This window comes from Macaca nemestrina, chromosome 6 (genome assembly GCF_043159975.1).
Source record: "Macaca nemestrina isolate mMacNem1 chromosome 6, mMacNem.hap1, whole genome shotgun sequence".
Taxonomy (NCBI): Eukaryota; Metazoa; Chordata; class Mammalia; order Primates; family Cercopithecidae; genus Macaca; species Macaca nemestrina.
In genome coordinates, this window is record NC_092130.1 from 10,664,165 (window position 1) to 10,686,124 (window position 21,960).

The 21,960-nt window shown below is 41.6% G+C and overlaps 1 protein-coding gene across 3 annotated transcripts in view; it reads right to left on the bottom strand.

The window, feature by feature from the left end:
• The window catches only part of LOC105480844 (dedicator of cytokinesis 2), a 434,017-nt gene that overhangs the window by 333,497 nt on the left and 78,560 nt on the right, over positions 1–21,960 (bottom strand). For all 3 annotated transcript variants that reach the window (XM_011740035.2, XM_011740036.2, XM_011740037.2), the window contains 2 exons: positions 21,011–21,111; positions 19,696–19,830 (listed from right to left, as the gene is read on the bottom strand). In XM_011740035.2, coding sequence (XP_011738337.2) covers positions 19,696–19,830; positions 21,011–21,111 — 236 coding nt within the window. The remainder of the gene's footprint in view (positions 1–19,695; positions 19,831–21,010; positions 21,112–21,960) is intronic.

Genomic DNA, 21,960 nt, shown 5'->3' on the forward strand with positions numbered 1-21,960 from the left:
TTCTTCCCTCAGTGTTTTTGTTTGTTTGCTTGTTTGTTTACAATCTAGGAGGTTTCCATATAACCGAAAATATATAACAGAAAAAAATGACTTGCCGAATGATTATGGAGACACACATGCAAACTTAATAAAATCTGGAAATCTGTACATTAAATCAATAATTTAGTTATCTCTTAGAAAAGGGGATTAGGTATAACATGCCCATTATATACACTTATTTTATATTCTGATTTTTAAACACAAGTAAAATTTCCATTTAATTTTAAAAAGAGAGATCTACTCTTTTTCTGGTGTATTTCTTGCCTTATAGCTCCTTCCTACAACAGTCCATTTCTCCAAAGCCTGTCCTGAAATTTCTCATTCTCATGTGGGAATAAGGCTGGGGCTAGAGAATCTAACTGAAGGTCACATACAACTAGAGGCCATTTTCCCTCTACAATTACAGAATCAAGATGCTGATTTTTCACCTGCCTCCCAGTTTCTGGCATAAACTGCAGCTAGAGAGACAGTGGCCCAAGAAATGCCGAGTTATTATTACTCTAAACTATGGTCATGCCAAGAGCATTGAACTTCGTCCTTTGATTCCGTGGCTTCCTGAAAAGGAAAATTAACCCCAGGCTCCCTGCTCTTCCACTGAGAGCCCTGACATTTAGTGTGTGTAGTTCAGTGATTTTTTTTTTAAACATTTTCCTTACTAATGGCATCAGTTTTAAAAATGCATATGCAATAAAACTCTTTGTTTTGAAATTTGGGAACACCCAAGGAGTGTGGAGATCAAACACATTGAGGTTTAAGTGCCTGGAGACCTCTTTGTGCAGTAGGATGACCGAGGGCCCACCAGGCTGCCAGCAGAGGACAGGGAAACAGAAGGAATAATGGTATTGGTCACAGGACTGAATCAATTCTAAACCAGACTAGCATTTACAGACATTCAGACCTTTGGAACACTCCTCTCTGGGCCCTTGCGTACTTATATTTAGGTAACTATTTACCATTGAGGTAATTCTCCAGGATTCTTATCCGGCTTCTATTGTCAGAGAGTTCTTTCCTACATTCAGCAATAACACATTACATACACATTCCATACTATACTGGCCCATAAGACTTAGGTTCTTTTTTAAGCACCTGAGTTGAAAATGAACATTTCTATCTGTTTACAAAACACCCTCTAGTTTCCAAGCACAGCATGAAGGGCCCCACAGGTGCCCAAGTCAAAGCCCTGGGCTAAGAAGGAGTTATCTTGAATTGCTTGAAAGTTATTCAGTCATCAAGATCCATTAATTCCACCCCAAAAGCCATTTCCCTCTCTCCATCTTCTTCAGCACTACGGAGGACCAAGCCTCCATCTCCTCTCACCTCTGGGCATCTCTGAACCAGTTCCCCTTCCCTCTCTCTTATTCTCTTTCAATCCAGTTTCTACATAATAGCCAGAGGGACCTTTCTAAAAACACAGATGTGATCATAGCAGCCAGAGGGACCTTTCTAAAAACACAGATGTGATCATAGCATTTTCCTGTTGAAAATCCTTTAATCACTCCTGAGTGGAAAAAACACACGCTATTTTCCCTCTGCTCCCATGCTACAACCATGAACACGGAAGACATCTGTGACCAAATGTGTGAGAGTTTCTCCCCACCACCAAGCAAGCAATGAATTCTGCAGTGGAGACAGCTGGGTGTCCTCTAATTCAGTCCAAACCCAACATTATCTACCTGGAAAGAGTCAGATCCCACAGAGTGAGGGCTCAGTCCCCAAGACTGCCCCCCATTTCCAATGCCAATCATAAGCCCAGGTTGTTTTATCTGTGCCTCTGACCAACTGGCTATTAATTCAAGTTCCCACAACTCCCTCCTTGGGTTTGATTAACTTGCTAGAGCTGCGCACAGAACTCAGGGAAATACATTTACCGATTTGTTATAAAGAGTATTTATTACAAAAGATACAGGAATGGGGAGGAAGGTATGCGGAGCTTCCATGCCCTGTCCAGAATGCCACCTTCCAGGAAGCTCCACATGTTCAGCTATCTGGAATTGCTGGGTTCTCTCAGAACCCAGTCCTTTTGTGATTTTATAGAGGTTTTATTATGTAAGCACTGGCCATCAGTGATCAAGTTAACTTCAACCCTCTCCCCTCCATGGAGGCTGTGGGTGGGGCTGAAAGTCCCAACCCTCTAATCCTGCCTTGCTCTTTCAGATGGCCACCCCTCATACTGAAACTACCTAAGGGTTTCCAGGCTTCAGTCAATTCATTAACATGCAAAAAGACAGCACTCTGTGGAGATTCTAAGGATTCTAGGAGATGTACGCCAGGAAAAAGGATCAAAGACCAAGTACATACTTCATAATATCACAGCTCCCTATTTCCCTAAGATCATTTCTAGAGGTCATGGCCTGACACTCAAGGCTCTTCAAGAGCCACCCCTTCCTACCCTTCTAGGCAATGTCCAGTCATTCTATCCCTTGGTCACTGAATTCCAGCCACCCTAGACTTTCCACAGTTCCTTTGGGTCAAATTCCCTCCTATCTTAGGGAGCGCCCCCTGACTTTATTTTCACCTACTATACCCTCCTCCTCTTCACCTGCCAACTCCTACTCATCATTCAGGTCACAGCTTAGATGGTACTTCCTCAGAGAAGCATTCTTGACCTTGTGAGGAAAGCTGATCTCTTCATCGCATGCTCCCAGGGCACCTCACACACATTTCCCCTTGATTTTACATGCATCCACATGATTATCTGCTTCATGTCTCTCTTCTCAACTACACTAAAAACGTTCATACCTTTGTCCAATTCCACTAGGCTGTCCAATTCATTGTTACATTTCTAGTACCTAGTATAGTGGCCTACTCAATATGTGTTGGATAAACATGTGATTACTAATGCAAACCAAAGTTCTACCTCTAGACACGTATTTGAACTCATTTTGAAATAGAAACTTTCATTATCGACTCATGTGCTTAAAAAAAGAAACTAAGTTTTACAGCCCAGTATGCGTGGGACAGGTACATGATGCATTGTTGCTGAATGTAAGGATGAATAAATCCTGAGTTAAAGGTGTGTTGGAAGCTATAGGCTTTAAGAGCAATTTGTTAAAAGTTGAGAAATACCTATATACTGAAAAGTTGTTCACCATCTTTAGATTCCAAGCTGAGAAACCCACAGATGCCTTCCAAAGTGGGAACACCATGGCAAAAGTCCAGGTAGAAAATCTGGGCATGCAATGCACACAGCAGACAAAGACCGCGGTGCAAACCAGTGCAGGGGATTTAATACACCCTGTGTAGACTTCTAGGGTTTAGGAGAGGTCACATTCTAACACTTACTACAATGGAGAGGCACTTGACTATTACATTAAAACATGTCAGAGGCGGAAAAGTTGATAAAAGAAGAAGGTCCCTGACCCAAACAGGTGAGCTTTAAAATCCAGTGCTGCATTTCAGGTACCAGACTCTGCTGACCCAGCTGTGTACACCTGGCCTGAAACCAGTAAAAAGAGCCGTCACGTTAGCCCAGGAAGCAAGCCACGAGGGGTGATATAAATAAAAACTCAAAAATCATGGACTCGCAATTCTAGAAGAAGGGCAGTGATATGGTTTCGTTCCACATCCCCGCCCAAATCTCCTGTCAAATTGTAATTTCCAGTGTTGGGGGAGGGACCTGGCAAAAGATGATTGGATCATGGGGGCAGATTTCCTTCTTGCTGTTCTCATGAGAGTGAGTGAGTTCTCACAAGATCTGGTTTTTTAGAAGTGTGTAGTACTTCCCACTTGGTTCTCTGTCATTCTCCCTCTCTCTCCATCTCTCTCTCTCTCTCTGCCTCTCCCCTCTGCTCTGCCATGGTAAGGCATGCTTGCTTCCCCTTCACCTTCTGCCATGTTTATAAGCTTCCTGAGGCCTCCCAGCCATGCTTCCTGTACAGCCTATGGAACTGTTGAGTCCACTAAACTTACTCTTCTCTTCATAAATTACCCAGATTCAGGTAGTTCTTTGTAGCAATTGAGAACGGACTAATACCGGCAGCTTTTACTTGGCTCAAGTAAGTGTGCTTAGGGTCTCCATAAGATAAGTTATTCAACTAATGAAAATGTGTTTTTGTTATTGTGCAAACGACTGTGCTGAGCACCTACTATGCACCAGTCACTGTGCAATTAAGGAATTTATACAAATAAATAAAAATTGACATCTATACATGTAAAACAGAAACTGTGATATGTACTTCAAACACAAAATACGTGGGCAATGAAAAGGTAAAATAGGGAGCTTTGACCTAGCCAGAAAATACAGGGATAGATTCCCTGAGAAAGTGATTCTTGAGAGGACACAGGAGAGAAAAATAAGAGAAAATTAGGTGAGAAGGAAAGGGAAGAGCAGTCCAGGTTGCAGGAACAGCAAGTGCACAGGCCCCACAGCAGAAGGGAACTGAATCAGGGGAGCTGAATGAAAGCCACCAATTCCACAGTGAAGAAAGACCTCTCCTTTCACCTAGGGAAGTCAGGTCAAAGGGGACCAGAGGGGCTACAGGGCCAGACCAGGAGACCCTTGCAGGACACATTAGGTCTTCTACCTAAGAGGAATAAAAAGAAATAAGAGGATTTTAAGAAGGAGAGTACTGTGATCCTATTTGAACTGTGGAAAGATCGCTCTGGCTGCAGGGTAAAGTTTAAAGACTTCCATTCCTGACAGTATGGTGAACAAAATATCCTGGAAAACCTGTCAGTGAAAACAATTACCAAAGCTGGATTTTAAATATGAGTCACTGAACTGTCAAGAAAGTAAGGAATCCACAGAGGACAAACACAAAGCAAAGCGGGTCTCTGGTTACGTCAGAGCAACGCAGCCAGCTTTGCTCTGAAGGCATCTGCCAAGCCCTCATGTCCTTAAACTTCTATTTTGATGCCTGCCTAGGGAATAGAAGAAATGAGATCAATCCTAGGACCCGCATATTGGAGACCCTCATATAAAGCTGGTTTCCCAGTTGGTTGCATCTTCTTCAAAATGGAGGAAAAGAAATAAACCTATTGCACAAAAGGAAACAGGAAGGAAATGCCCTGGTCTTTGATGCTGTGTGTAGAAGGAAAACATATCTCCATTGAGAATTCTTAACCACAAGCCAGTCCTAACCTGTGGTTTCTTTTGTTTTGTTTTGTTTTTTTCCCCAAATTCATGTTCCTTGCTTGTATCCACAAAAAGAAATTTTAACTAATGAGGTCTCTGTTTGGTATTGCCCCAGGTGAATGAAAGAAGGAAACTCTGATTTTCTTTGGAGGAAAATTAAAAACTTTAATTAAAATATATATACCAATTGATGAAGTTCCAAGGACAATTAGCTTCAGGAAATAATAAGAACAGCAAAATGCATAAGGAAGCGGGGTCACCCAAAACAGAGAGGCAGAATGAGATCCCACAAAGACTCCCACTACTGGAATTATGCAACAAAGTATACAAACCCAGCACATTCATTATGCTTCAAAACATTAAAAAGATGCTTGAAAATATGATCAAGAAACAAAATATTATAAAAACAAACAATTAGATTTGAAAAAGAACAAAATGGAGTTTTTGAAAATAATATTGTAATTGAAAGAAAAAACTCAGACAGTTAAAGAGCATATTAGACAAAGCTAAAGAGAGAACTTGGTAAGCTGGAAAATGGGTTTAAAGAAATTAGGCAGAATGAACCCAGAAAACAAAAAAGACAGAAAATATGAAAGAGAATTTATGAGAACTAGAGAATATAATGAGGTCTAACATATGCCGATTGATATTTCAGAGAGATGATAAAATATACGGAGAAATGCGAATATTTAAAAAGGTAAGAATAATAATCTTTTTGGAATTATTGGTATTAAATATTCAAAACTTCAAATCCAGGAAAACTAACTCCTAGTAACATAAACAAAATCATTCCTAAGTACATCATGGTGAACCTGCAGAACATCAAAGAGAAAGAGATGATCTTACAAACCACCAGAGAGGTAAAACCAGAATGCCTATAAAGAAACAATAGTAAGACTAACAGTTAACATTAACAGTAGATGACAGTAAACAAAAAATGAGCTATAAGTCTATACCTAGAAAAACTTCCTTTCAAGTTTCAGAATAAAATCAGATAATTGAATTTGAGGGATTTTACCAACAGAATTTCTTAAAGTTAATTCTACAAGATTAACCCCAGAAAGAAAGTAAGCGAATACGAAAGGTCTAAGATAAGAGAAAGAGTGATGAGCTTTTTTTTTTTATTGTGGTTAAAAACATAACATAAAATTTACCAAGTTAATCATTTTTAAGTATACAGTAGAATAGTACTGATGAACTTTTATTGGTAAAAACATAAATACTAACTGTTTAAAACAATATCTAGAATGTGGAGTTATTTTTAGAAAGTAAAACTAAAATGCAGCATAATTCTAGCATAATATTTAAGAAGGAGGTGACAGACCCTTCTGAAATCTTATTACTCAGGGAAATGTTAAAAATGCAACTTTAGGCTTTACTCTGTTAAGTATGTATGATAAAATATGCAAGTAGCCACTAATAGTATTAAATACAGAAAGTAACTTTCAAACTAATGAAAGGGAAAAAAGGGAATGAGGAAATGGAAAATAATCCCAAAAAAAGAAAGGGAGAAAAAGGACAGAAACATTTGTTTATGTTGCTAGAAGTTAGTTTTCCTGGATTTGAAGTTTTGAATATTTAATACCAATAATTCTCTTATCGGTGGTGTGGAGGATGCCAGCTAAAATGGTAGAAATAAATTCAAAATATCAGTCATCACAATTAAACCTATTATCTCTCCATAATGGACATAACTATTGACTTCCTTAAACTGATGGAAAGCATCTACAATAAATATCCAAAGCACAATATGTATTACCATTTCTATTCAACACTGACCTAGACTCCTAGCCAGTACAGTAAAATAGGGAGAGAAAGAATTAAGATTAGAAAGGGAGTTACAAAATGTTCTATATTTATAGAAACTATAATTGTCTATTTAGGAAATCCAAAAACCTTTATAGAAAATAGACTGTAGGAAGGCAACAATGGATATAGTAAGACCACTGGAGAAAGCGAATACAGTAGTCCACATGTGAGAGGGTAAGAACATGGAATAGGAGGTTAGCAGTAAAGATGGAAAGATATAGGTAAATTCAGATACATTTCAGGGAGAAAGGTTTGAGACTTGACTGTGGATCATATGTGGAGTAACAGAATGAGGTGTCAAGAACAAGTCCCGCGGATCACTAGGTCAGGAGATCGAGACCATCCTGGCTAACACGGTGAAACCCCGTCTCTATTAAAAAATACAAAAAACTAGCCGGGCAAGGTGGTGGGCGCCTGTAGTCCCAGCTACTCGGGAAGCTGAGGCAGGAGAATGGCGTGAACCCGGGAGGTGGAGCTTGCAGTGAGCTGAGATCCGGCCACTGCACTCCAGCCTGGGCCACAGAGCGAGACTCCATCTCAAAAAAAAAAAAAAAAAGAACAAGTCCCTCTTTTCTGTCTCATGCTACATGCTGGTTTGTGGGTCAGTGAGATAGAGCACATCATGAGTTTGATTCTGGATGTGTTAGCTTGGAGTTGCCTTTGATATACTATAAAAGAATATATCAAGTGATTGGATATATGGATCTGGAACTTCGTGAAGAGGTGAGGCTGGATTTCTGTGTTTTCTGCATAGAAGTGATAACTGAAGCAATGGGCATGGGTGCATTCAGCTAGGGAGCGGGAAGCAAGTGAAAGGAGGAACCAAAAGCATTTACGACCTCCAGAGAGAAAATAACGGTATGAGGAATACAAAAAGAGTTCTGTGTTAGCGAGCCAAGGGAAGAAAGTGATTCCAGGAAGAGACAGAGGTCAGGAGAATAAAATGCTGTGGCTCATGCTATTTAGGGTATTCTTAATTGTTAGCATGAAGTATTATCACCTGTGGCTCATTCACAAAATATGGTTATTGTTTTTGTTTTGTTTTGTTTTGAGATGGGGTATCTCTCTGTCACTCAGGCTGGAGTGCAGTGCTGCAATCTCGGCTCACTGCAACCTCTGCCTCCTGGGTTCAAGCGATTCTCCTGCCTCAGCCTCCCAAGTAGCTGGGACTACAGGCTGTGCCACCATGCCAGACTAATTTTTGTATTTTTAGTAGAGATGGGGTTTCACCATGTTGCCCAGGCTAGTCTCAAACTCCTGAGCTCAGCAGATCCTCCCACCTCAGCCTCCCAAAGTGCTGGGATTACAGGCATGAGTCACCACACCAAGCCCAAAATATAGGCAAGCTCTTCATTTTATCACTCCTAGGGCACTCAAGACATGCAAGTTTGCCCTTTCCCAAAGAATGTCCATCTGATAGGAACTCAGGAAAAAAATAATTAATACCCTTTAGCCCAGCAAATTATACTTTGGAAGAACCTTCTTCTGAGGAAAAGTACACTTGTGCACAAGAATGTACCTGGGCACAATGACTGCTAATAATCACATCAAATGGCTTTGATAGCATCTGTTACTTTGAGGAATAAGGATCTGTATTAGTCCGTTTTCGTGTTGCTGATAAAGACATAGCTGAGACTGGGCAATTTACAAAAGAAAGAGGTTTAATGGACTTACGTTCCATGTGGCTGGGGAAGCCTCACAATCATGGAGAAAGGCAAGGAGGAGCAAGTCACGTTTTACATGGATGGCAGCAGGCAAAGACAGAGCTTGTACAGGAAAACTACAGTTTTTTAAATAATCAGATCTCATGAGACTCATTCACTATCATGAGGACAGCACAGAAAAGATCCACCCCTATAATTCAATCACCTCCCATTGGGCTCCTCTCAGGACACAGGGGAATTGTGGAAGTTACAATTTAAGATGAGATTTGGGTGTAGACACAGCCAAACCATATCAGGGTCTTTAGGCCCATACATTAATGCAGTATTGAGAAGTGGCAAGGCTGGGTGTGGTGGCTCACACCTGTACTCTCAGCACTTTGGGAGGCTGAGGTGGGAGGATCACCTGAGGCCAGAAGTTCAAGACCAGCCTCAGCAACATAGTGAGACTGCATCTCCACAAAAAAATTTAAAAATTAGCTGGGCATTAGTCCTAGCTACCTGGGAGGCCAAAACAGGAAGATCACTTGAGCCCAGGAGTTCAAGGTTACAGTGAGCTGTGATCATGCCACTGTACTTCAGCCTGTGAAGCAGAGCAAGACCTTATCTCTAAAAAAAGAGACAGAGAGAGAATGGTAGCTATAATCATATACTTAAAATTTTAAAAAAAATTGTTCAAAACTGTAACAAAAAATTCATGGTGGCTGAAACATAAATGGCTCTTAAAAATAGTAAGTGTGGTGACTGTAGAACAAAAATGCTTAACGGATGAGCAATTGCTAGAACTCTAGGGATTGCTCACTGATTTGAGGAAACATAGGATGTCCATCTTCCACCTAGCCTGATTAAAGAATGGACAGTTTGTGTCCTGTGTATCTTATGTGAGGTAACTAAAGAGATGTGTAGGGGTTGCAACACACATGTGGTCCATGACACAAACCCTTCTTATCACCCAAGTATTATACGTGCTACCTGACATGCAAGCATTTTTAGTTAAATGCCCTCTGAGGACTTTGCAGTGTGCCTAGAATAATCCCTGAATGATAGCCTCTGTCTCGCTCTCCAAATTCATCTTTCTCCTGTTCTCCACTCTCCAAATTCATCTTTCTCCTGTTCTGCCCTGTGCTCACCCCAGCACCAGTCTTCTCCAACTTTCTGTAAAGCTTCACCTTGTGAGAGCGCTTGCTCATCATAGCTTTCCTCCCTGCACCTCCTTCTCCCATCCAGCACTCAAGTGGCTGATTCATTTGCATCTTTCACATCTCGGTTTACGGGGCCGGGAGCAGTGGCTCACGCCTGTAATCCCAACACTTTGGAAGACTGAGGCAGGCGGATCACCTGAAGTCAGGAGTTCGAGACCAGCCTGGCCAACATGGTAAAACCCCATCTCTACTAAAAATACAAAAATTAGCTGGACATGGTGGTGCACACCTGTACTCCCAGCTACTCGGGAGGCTGAGGCAGGAGAATCACTTGAACCCAGGAGGCAGAGGCTGCAGGGAGTCAAGATTGTTCCATTGCACTCCAGCCTGGGCAACAGAGTAAGACTCCACCTCCAAAATACAAATAAATAAATAAATATCACATTTTCAGAACCCTCACAATAACACTCTGAGGTAATCCCCACTTTAGACCAGGAAACTAAGGCCCAGAGGTGAAGTGACTTTGCCCAAGGTCACAGTCACTGGGATTCAAACCCAGGCAGTGTGGCTCCAGAGCCTCAACACTCTGCTATACCCTGTATTCCGCTACCCCCTACCCTCCCCACCCTTGTCTCAGCCACACACTTGCTTATTCCTTCACTGGCATGAATTACCGTTTGAAACGACTTGGTTTATTCATTTCTTTATGTTTTTCCGTCTCCCCCAGTATAATATAAAGGCAGCATGTGGCAGACACTCCGTCTCTCTTATTCACTAGAGTCTCCTAGCATAGAACTTGGCCAAATAGTAAGACTCAAAAGTGATTACTGAATACACGAATGAATGAAATCAATGTGGGTCCTGTAGCAGGCTATATGTCTCTCCTGTATGTGGGAGAGTAGATCTGCCAGGTGGAGGGACCAGTTTGGAGACTTGAAGGACAGTGACTATATGTGCCTCATGATAAAGTCCTTTTCCATCTTCCTTCCACCCCAAAGACACAATAAACAGCAAGCCCAACAAATGAGCAATATATTATTTTCTACTAAGGAAACAAATTCTCCTTCGGGGTGATGCCTGCCTCAAGTACATTTGACGAAGATCACAAAGTACATCTAGTCATCCCAATTGCACTCAGCATCCCTGACAATTGTGTTAGCATGGCAAATTTCACCCCTCTGGAAAACTAGACCCTTCTTATCTGGTATGTTCATATTTCGTTACAGGGGATTTGCAAACGCAGTTTCTAAATCTATACGTTTATTCAGTAAATTGCTCTCCCGCCCAAGTCATTCTCTGAGCAACTGTCAGCCTCAGCATTTGACAGAAACAGCCATCTTTGCTCTTAGGCAAGGGTTCAACCAGCAATCTAGCTCCCAGATTTCCAATAATGAGTTAACAACCAAAGGAAATAGTTTACCAGTTCAACCTAAAAGAATGAATATCTGTGTCCTCCACAGCTTTTCCCTTAATTGTCTACAGCACAGGATAGCCTCGTTCTGCACCATTTAAAGGGAGGTGGAAGTAGACAAGACCAGTGTCTTACACTTTGCTGTGAGCAAAGTATGAAATTTTCCCCAGACTCTGAAGGATGGATGGGGGAAGTCAGTCTAGGACTACACCCTGGAAAAAGACAATCCAAATGCAGGTAGTTCACAAACAGATAAGAGGAAATCAAATGCACTTCAAACCCTGACCCCTCTGCTTTCTCTGATGGCCTCTGGACTAGATGTTAGGAAAGATGCTAAGCTCTGGGAAAGGGTTGGCTAACTCAACAATGACCTTCTGTTGCAAAATATCATGCCTCTAATCAGTTTCCATTCCCATGGCCTCCCTGTAGCACCTGACACTGCCGACACCCCCTCCTTGAAACACTCTCCTTCCTGGTTCCTGGAACGACAATCCTTTCTGCTTGTTATCCTATATCCCTAATCCAGCTTTTAGTGGGACCCTCTTTTCACCCATCCCTTCAATGGGCTGACTCCCTGGGTTTCATTCTGAGTTTTATAGTATTACTCACCTTGTGCTATAGCTTCAAATGTCTCTTTGGATCACTTTTGACCAAAACTGTGTCTCCATTCTCCTGAACTCCTAATCTGTATCTGTATCTAACTGCCTGCTATACATTTTCATCTGGCTCTGCCAATAAACACCTCAAATATTTTATGTCCCAAGCCCACTACACTATAAAAACCCACTACTCCCCTGTATTTCTCATGCTGGTTTGCAATGCCAGGACAAATGGACCAGAAAGTCGAGTCAGATCATCTGGCTTGGCCCTCTCCTTGAATTCCACTCCTATATTCAATTAGTTCTGGCCATCTCCTCATCTGTAAACCCTTATCTTCCTCCTCTCCTCTTCCACAGTACCACCATGATTACCTTAGTTCAAGAGCTCTTGCCTGAATTATTGCAACAGCTTCACCATTGATAGCCCATCTCCATCTCTCGCTTTGCATCCCGTCTTCCACGACCTAACCTTTCTTCCCCAGTACTCTATCTACAACGTGAATCTAATCATGTTAATCCCCTGCTTTAGCACTTCAGTGGCTCCCCACTGCCAAAAGCAGCAGTTTCCAAACTGCTCTTAGGAGAAATTTGGTTTTTTCCATTTTAAGCATGAAACTCAATAGATGCTTATTTATTTATAAATGATATCCATCTGCTAGTCTAAATTAAGTATTTATAAGTTTAATTTCTTCATGTGAGATAAAATAATTTTAACATTGTTATCTGATCCCAATGGCTAAGTGTGTACACCTATTGGGGCACTCACTGTGTGCTCTCTGAGAGTAAAAGGTAGGATCTACATCAAAATCCCCCTGGATACAGGATGACGTCAAGCTGCTGGCTCTGACAGTCAAGGTGTTTCACAATTCAGCTTCAAGCCTCCTCTCCAAATGCCTCAGGGCCCCTCCACCACCACGGCTTCATCCACTAGCTACTCTTCCCCACAAACATGCTGTTCATGTGTGGGCACGGCACAGCGGCAAGAACCTCAGCTTGGGTGTCAGATCCCTCCCCGCCGACGTCTAGAGTATGACCTGGAGTTACTTTCTGTACCGTTCGGAGCCTTGTTTTCTCTTTTATATAATGAGCATCATAATACCTATGCTTTGCATGGTTGTTGTATTAAGTGAGGTGGAGTTTTCAGAAAAGCACTGCAGGGCCAAGCACAGAGTGGTGGCTTCATAAATGCTACTGTAGAGTAGCAGGAGTCATTGGAAGTTCTATTTCATAGATTGTATTTAGAACTTGAGAGTCTCTTTCGTCCCATGGGCTGGCTCCTTTTCTTTTCTTTCTTTTTATTTTTTTATTTTTTTTATTTTTTTGTTGTTGTTCGTTTGTTTGAGATAGGGTCTTACTCTGTCGCTCAGGCTGGAGTGCAGTGGCACGATCCCAGCTCACTGCAACCTCCACCTCCCAGTTCAAGCAATTCTGTCACCTCAGCCTCCCCAGTAGCCACCGCGCCTGGCTAGGCTGGCTTCTTAAATACATTTCAATGTCTAGTTTGAAACATCACCTCCTCTGAGAAGAATTACTGATCCTCCCAAGGTAGGGTTTGTCATTCAAATCTGTCTGCTCCCACAAGAACCATTTCCAGGGCTCCACTGTAATATTGCATCACTGATCATTGCTTATCCCAGGCAACTGTGATTTGATTGCTGGGATGCATGTTTATCTTGTCCACTACATTGCCAATACTTGAGGAAGGCTGACTTCCTAATTTCAGGGTCCTCATGACTTAACAAAGTGCCTGGCACATAATAGGTGCCCAATAAATGTTTACTAATATTTCCATAGGCAAAGGGAACAGAGAACTATTTAAAAGTTCATGCACAAGACTTCATGACTAAAACACCAAAAGCAAGGGCAACAAAAGTCAAAATAGACAAATGGGATCTAGTTAAATTAAAGAGCTTCTGCACAGCAAAAGAAACTACCATCAGAGTGAACAGGCAACCTACAGAATGGGAGACAATTTTTGCAATCTACCCATCTGACAAAGGGCTAATATCCAGAACCTACAAAGAACTCAAACAAATTTACAAGAAAAAAACAACCCCATCAAAAAGTGGGCAAAGGATATAAACAGATACTTCTCAAAAGAAGACATTTATGCAGCCAATAGACATATGAAAAAATGCTCATCATCACTGGCCATCAGAGAAATGCAAATCAAAACCACAATGAGATACCATCTCACGCTAGTTAGAATGTCAATCATTAAAAAGTCAGGAAACAACAGATGCTGGAGAGGTTGTGGAGAAATAGGAACACTTTTACACTGTTGGTGGGAGTGTAAATTAGTTCAATCATTGTGGAAGACAGTGTGGTGATTCCTCAAGGATCTAGAACCAGAAATACCATTTGACCCAGGGATCCCATTACTGGGTATATACTCAAAGGATTATAAATCATGCTGCTATAAAGACACATGCACACATATCATTTATTGCGGCACTATTCACAATCGCAAAGACTTGGAACCAACCCAAATGTCTATCAATGATAGACTGAATTAAAAAATGTGGCACATATACACCATGGAATACTATGCAGCCATAAAAAAGGATGAGTTCATGTCCTTTGCAGGGACATGAATGAAGTTGGAACCATCATTCTAAGCAAACTATCACAAGGAGAGAAAACCAAACGCTGCATGTTCTCACTCATAGGTGGGAGCTGAACAATGAGAACACATGGACACAGGGTAGGGAATATCACACACGGGGGCCTGTCAGGGGTTGGGGGTTGGGGCAGGGATAGCATTAGGATAAATACCTAATGTAAATGATGAGTTAATGGGTGCAGCACACCAACATGGCACATGTATACCTATGTAACAAATGTGCATTTTGTGCACATGTACCCTACAACTTAAGATATAATTTTAAAAAGGAAAAATAAATAAATAAATAAATAAATAGCTCATGCATATGCACAATTTCATGTTATAATCACACAACTCACTTAACAGTTGACAAACCACTTTCACATACGTTCATGAGAAAGGCTGTTTAGCTTTCCCTGAGTACTGCGGCAATTCATAAAATAAATAATAAATTAAAGAGAAGTCACTGTTTGATGATATCCTTTTGGTGACAGTTTTCTCTTTCATCCTGATCTGATGCCAAGCTAATGCTATCATAAAATAGTTCCATTAACTGCAATTGTTCAGTTTACTAAGCCATTACTGTCTTCAAAAAGTGAAATTATATTCAAAACCAAAAAGAGGCTTACACAGAAATAAATGGCATTAACATGCAAACAACTTACATGCAGAAGAAACAGGAATCGCAATGTCACAGACATTTCAGCTCATGCTCGGCATAAACAGATTATTACATTTTAATATTTATTCATACATGAACAATAAAAACAAATCACACTGGCAAGTACCTCTGAGTTAAATTCATATTTGTTTCAAAAGGCAGAGGCTTATGTGCTCCCTCTGACTGCAAGCTACATTGACTTGCCCTGAGCTTTATTCAGACAGTCTTGCTGCCTAATATATTCATGACCTGGAAGGTAAACTACTATATAATATTTACATAGGAAGAAACTAAGCTGGTGGGAGGGGATAAGGTGGAGGTTGATTGGTAGGGTGGCACGGAATAAAGAAATATGCAAATAAGAAAAAAAACAGAAGGCAAAAGAAAGTACCAGAAAGCTGGTGTCTGGGTTCTGGACATTGATGCTGAAGGCAATTAGAGAAAGGGCAATCGTGTCTGGCCCTGGGTGAGGGGAGCTAGACTGGAGGTGTCACTGAGCTGCGAATCATGCTCCTAAGATGCCCTTGTTAATGCAGTGGCAGCTCCAGTGCAGGCCAGTGGAACTGTGCACACCAGGGCAGGCTTTCTCGGCTCTCGGGGGTAGGGAGCGGAATGAAGCTTCCAGCTGGTGAAGCTCCCATCAAGACACAGAGTGCAATTTTTCCCTCCCGAACCAGTGCCTTGTTTCCAAGGAGTGTGAGCTCACCCGGCCTGTCCTATGTCAACTTTTCTTTATTCATTCCCTGGGGATGAAGATAAAGTCACAGTTGCCTGGATAGCTTCACTATAACAGCAAGGATGCCTTTCCTGACCACGCCTGCTCCCGCTCATGTTGTGGTTGCTGCTGTTGTTGTTGTTGTTGTTTGCTGAAATCCTCCTGAACTCAGGGATGGTACCATGCTTCCTAGCACTGAAACCTAAGCAGCCGTGTGCCTCTCAGCAGCCGCGGATGTCGCTCAGTACATCCACCCCTCCAGGCAGAGTCGCCCTCCCTCAGGACAGCCCCTCAACATGGCCAGCCGGACTTCACACTTGCATGGCCCAGAAAAAATGACCAGGTTCTCACATTTGCTTCATCAGATGAGGCAGAGTGCAAAGCCTCACTATGCTGTATTTCTTAGCTGTGTGATCGTTGAGCTTGAATCTAAGCTTCAGTCTCCTTCTTTGTGAAAGGGGGCTATAAATGGTGTCCAATTTCATACTTAATGAGCTCTTACTGTGTCATAGTTGCCTTAGTGTACTGCGGTGTACAAAACAGTCAAAGGTTCCTGTCCTGACAGAGGTGACATTCTAGCAAGAAAGGGACAGTCAACAAAAGCATGATTATTATATAGTATGCCATGTTTAGTTCTATGGGGAGAAAAAAAGACCAAAAGGAAGAGATAAATCAGCAGTGCACGGGACAGGGGTTGCAATTTTAAATAGGGTAGTGAAGGAAATGTTTGAGCAAAGATATAAAAATGGTGAGGGAGTCAACAAACGGATCTGGGGAAGAGTGCAAAGGCCTTTAAGTAAGGAAGGAGCTTGAGCCACAGCAAGTCCAGTGTGGCTGGCACAAAGTGAGTGAGGAGTAGTAGGAGATAAAGTCAGAAAATGGGCTACTCTGTAGAATTTTTGTGGAGACTGCTGAAGATGATACGTGAATAACCATGTATACTGGCTATGTGACCAGCACTGCTCTAAGTAAGTACCTTACATCCATTGGGCTCATTTAGTCTGTACAACAACTCTGCATGTTAGGTACTATTATGACTGTGTTACATACGAGGAAACTGAGCTTTAGGTAGATTAAATAATTTGCCCAAAGTTGTAAATGCTAGCAAATGTAATGGCAAGATTCCAACTCAGAATTCACACCCAAGCAGCCTTGGCTCTAGAGACTGTGCCTTTCACCTCTGAGCTGGAAGTTTCTCATAAGCAAATGAGCTGGGGCTGGGGCTGGTGAAGGAGGAGTTTGTGGAAGGCAGAAGATCGGGGTTAAATGGAGATGGGGGAGGAAGCAAGACCCAAATAAGCAGGTCTGTAATAAGAGCAGAAGGCAGGATACAAAGAAAAGCCAAGCATAGCAAGCAGAGGCCAGAGACCTGGGCACCACAGCTGCTCTGGCCAGAGAGGCCTGACTACACTCAGAGGAAATAAGAGCAACACACACAATCAGGACTACCCAGTGAGGGCTAGCAGTAGACCAAGGTGAATTCCTGGGGCCAGGAGAGTCCCACACTGTGGTCCTCAAAAAGTACAGACACCTGGTAAAAGTTATCCCTGCCTCCAGAGAAATAAACAGTAGAAATCCTATACTTAGGATAGTATAAGTAGTAAGTCAAATTTTAAGCTTGAATCAAGACCCTGGAATTTCTTCTTAATAATTTAAATCTGGGTTTTAGAGAAAAGCACCCTTGCTGTTTCTCCTAAGTGAAAACATGATACCAGCTAACATTTATTAAATGTATGAAATAAGTACCAGATATTGCATGGAGCACTTTGTACCCATAATCTCATTTCATCATTGAAACACAATGAACTGGTTTATCCCCATTTATAGATGAGGATGCTGAGGCTCAGAGAGGCTGATTCAATCACTAACCCCAGTACTTATAGGGGCAGAGATACCACTCTACTCAATGTCTGTCCTGCATGAACATCTGCTCATAACTATTACTCCATGCTGCCCCCTGTACTCTAGCCTGGGGCAGCATGAGGATCTGTGAGGAGCAGAGACAAGTGGGAGCAACTCCTGTTGCAGCACCATGTTCTGGTTCTTCTCTCTTTTAGAGAGTTATCCTAACTCTGCAGTCTGATTCTCTGTGCCTGTCAGTAGGACAGGGAGCTGCTTAGTGTCCATCACATGGAACAGGGAAGCACAGTCTGCTCCAAACTTTGTGTAATTCCACAAGCTCAGAAACCTTGGGGATCTGCACAGTTGGTTGTCTGAGCTTCAGGCACTGCAAGAGGCTTTGTAAAGAAGCTCAGTCCTTGAAAATGGAAGGAAAAAATGGAAAAAAGGAAGGAATGGAGGGAGGAAGGGAGGGAGGGAAAAGGGAAGAAATACAGGAGAGGCGAGAAGCAATAAAATAAATACACCAAAAGGAAGAACTGAAGAAAATCTCTGATAAGTAGAAAAGACATATTCTTCTTACAGATAAAACATTCTCACTTGGAAGATGGGATAAGATATCCTTGACTTTTACGCTGTAACTACAATGTCTGAATTCTTGAACTCCTCCAAGAAAATCACTCTTAGACTCACTGGAGTCTCCTATTGGTTTTCCCAAATCACTGACAAGTATCTCTCAAACCTAGAAGAATACCCAACTCAGACTTGACTAAATGACAAGCCACAGGAATCTGAAACAGACACTTCACTTTCAGAATGACCTAAGTACATTTGTTCTGTGGCATGGTTCAAGACGCTCACATCTTTCTATTCATCACCTGAAATCTCAAAGAATGTGTTAAGAGAATCCCAGATGATTGCCTGTTTCAGGCGCACTGTCAAGTATAAAGCTTTAACAGCCCATCCATTGTCATGATCATAATCACAATGATGGTCTTTTTTTTTTTTTTTTGAGTCAGGGTCTTGCTTTGCTGCACAGGCTAACTGAAGTTTGTTTTGAGAAGTCATCTCTCCAACATAACAAGTCCACACCATAAGTGACTGACCTGACCACGACTCCAGGAATGCACACGTGACCACAACTACACAAGACCCAAGACAGTTCTTGACACAGGATTTTGCTAGGACAACAAGGAACGTAGAGTTGCTTCCACTGGTAGAATGTAAACTTGAGGATTCTAGTGGCCTCTGCATTGGAAAACTTGCCTCATAAGACAATCAACAAAAAGAAGCAGAGTCCAGATCTAGACAGACAAAGACTATCCCAACAACACTGAGCATCTGGACTCAGCCATGCCTGAGGCCGACTACACCCTTGGTTTTTCAATGATGTGAAATAAAGTCTCCTTTCTCCCTAAGTCAGTTTCAGTTGAGTGTTCTTTGTTTGCACTAAGAATCCAGACAACACTCTCCTTGAATATTTTTCTTATTTTCCATCACACACAACAAACCTGATCACACACAAACAATCCTCTATCTAACTTTGCCCTATGGCCAGGATGAACATGAATTGTTCTTTTGTAGATTGCATTTGAATGCCTTCATCTCCAAAGCCCTTCAAAAAGGCAGCTGGCCTCTGTGATACTGACCATCAAAATCTTCTAAGGTACTCTAATGCATCAGTTCACTTTTTGGCTACTAGGATCTCAAGGACAGACAGGTCAACTGCAAATACCAGCTTACCGGCCACGTATAACCTACAAGAGCCACATAAACGTCAAACTCCCTGAGTTCTGCCCTTCCTGCCCTCAGGCCCTCTAATCTTGAATATAGATTCCTGGAAAATGTTCACCGTATTTCAAATCAAATGAAGAATGTTAGATGAAACACAGAAGAGCCTCAAATCACATTTACTGGATAAAACATAACTCTGCAACATGTTAAAATTTCTTTTTTTTTCCAAATGAACTTAGAGGTACGATTATTACATATTCATTACTCTCTAGGTTGGATTCTTGAGCTGTTTTTGATCGACAGCTGGTTATAATTTTTTAAACGAGTTTCTCCTACAGTAAAAATACTGTTGTATCCCAGAGGAATTGCAGAGCTAATCAATCACTCTTACATAACAAGTACTCACTGTGAAAATAATGTCCTCGACCGAACAATGAACTTGAACACATATTCCAAAGCCTTCAGCGTTCTTAAGATTGGCTCACATTGCTCCCCTCTGCTGGAGGTATCCAAGTAAGTCTTCAGCACTGTCATCAATTTCCTGAATAAGGGATAATATTTTCTAAATACATCTCTTTCATCATGGTAATTAGTTTGCTCAGTAAATTATAAGGCATTCAACCAAAGGTTAAAGGTGGCAGTAGAGCCAAGCTCACTTACTCGTCTATAAGCATAAAAATAATTCTGCATAAAAATTATATTTATTACAGGGAATTAATAAGTATTTCCTGCTCATAAAAAGCCAGCAATGAAACAGATAGGGAGGAAAAAAAATATTTTGACTAGGAAAACTAGTCACAATCAGGCTACAAGTGGGAATAATGGGGAATAATGGTGGCAATAATGTCTTTTTTTTCAGCTTTTTCTTTCTATAGAACATGTTCTTGTAATATCACAGAACTCTAAGTTTGCTTAGGAACTTTCTATGTTTCTTCTTTACCATAGGGCAGACTTCAAATTACTTGGCCTGCCTTTCAAGGCCCGTTCACAATCTGGTCCCCACCAAACTCCCCGGCATCAACTCCTATCTCTCACCCTCTCCCTACACCCAAGCCAGACCGAGCTACTTGGCATGTGCACTTTCTTCTCTGTAGCCCTTTTTTTTCTTTCTTTCTTTCTTTCTTTTTTTTTTTTTTTTTTTTTTTGAGATGAGTCTTACTCTGTCGCCCAGGCTGGAGTGCAGTGTTGTGATCTCTGCTCACTGCAATCTCCATCTCCCTGGTTCAAGTGATTCTCCTGCCTCAGCCTCCTGAGTAGCTGGGATTACAGGCTCCCACCACCATGCTCAGCTAATTTTTGTATTTTTAGTAGAGACAGGGTTTCACCATGTTGGCCAGCCTGGTCTCCAACTCCTGACCTCAGGTGATCTGCCTAGCTTGGCCTCCCAAAGTGCTGGGATTACAGGCGTGAGCCACCATGCCTGGTCTTCTCTGTAGCCTTTAAGTCCTGGTGTCCACTCAAGAAATGAGAACACACAAGCTGAATGGATGAATAAGCAGTTCCAGGTACCACTGCAACCATAAGGCATTCATCCAAACCTATGGGTATTCCACATTTTTAATGATATCCAAATAACCCAAGCATAGGTTAGATTTTGTTAGAGAATGGAGAGCTCACACAGATTAGTGACAAAAGAAAATTACTCAAGTTCTTGTGCCCTAGGCATCCTGGCAGGGCAAGAAGGTAGTAGACAAGAAGTCCCCAGGTACACAATTACTTACTTGTAAGCCAAGGTTGCACTGAAATGCTGTTGGATGTAAGCCTCCAGAACAGTGTTGAAATGCTGAAATTTCCGGTCTGCAATGAGTCCTATTATGTAAATCTGAGGAAGATGCAAGGCAGCAGTATTTTCAGGGCAAACCCAGGGCAGGAAGCCATCTTTACCTGGCATAATTTAACCCCCATTAAAATCCTTTGCCCAGGAATTAGCTCAGTAATACATAACGAGTTCTCTTTATTAAAGTAGCATCTTCCCCAAAAAAGCGTTTCATGAAGTGTGCTGCAGGGTGTTCTAAGATGAACAGGATTTCATGGTCAAATAAGTTTTGAGAAATGTCAGGTTATCATTATCAGACTGTCTTCCTTATTGCAAAACTTTTTAGAATCTTTAATATACTTATGTACATTGTGAATCTCTAAAAGGGTCATGCAACATTCAACACTTCCCTAAATTAATTAATCGAAGCATATATTTGTCATGAAACATCTTTTCTGAGAGCTAGCATTCTAGAGTACTCCCTGAGGAAGCACTTGATTAAGCCACCGTTGTCTCTCAGTAACCTCTTTAAAAATGCAAATATCCATGACACGAGGGGTTAACACATAAAAACTTTGTTGGGCACTGATTCCCTAATGCAGATGTTCCTTATGTTTATTTTGAGAAAACACTGAGAAAATCTGAGTTGAGATATGGAGAGGACAAAAAGACAACAGGGGAGGACTAAGAAGATTTGGATGGTATAGCATCATGAAAAGTTCTGGGTGGGTAGGAGAAATGTAATGATTAGCGAGTTGGAGGAAATGGGGAGAAAAAGGTGAAAGGAAAGCTAGGAAACATTTTGGGTGCTTTACAACCTAGCCAGGGACCAGCTCCCAACATTGATGGAAAGCAGAGGCAATCATTTACAGTATCCAGCCTCATGTACCTTCAGCCAGCGTCAATCTGACATCA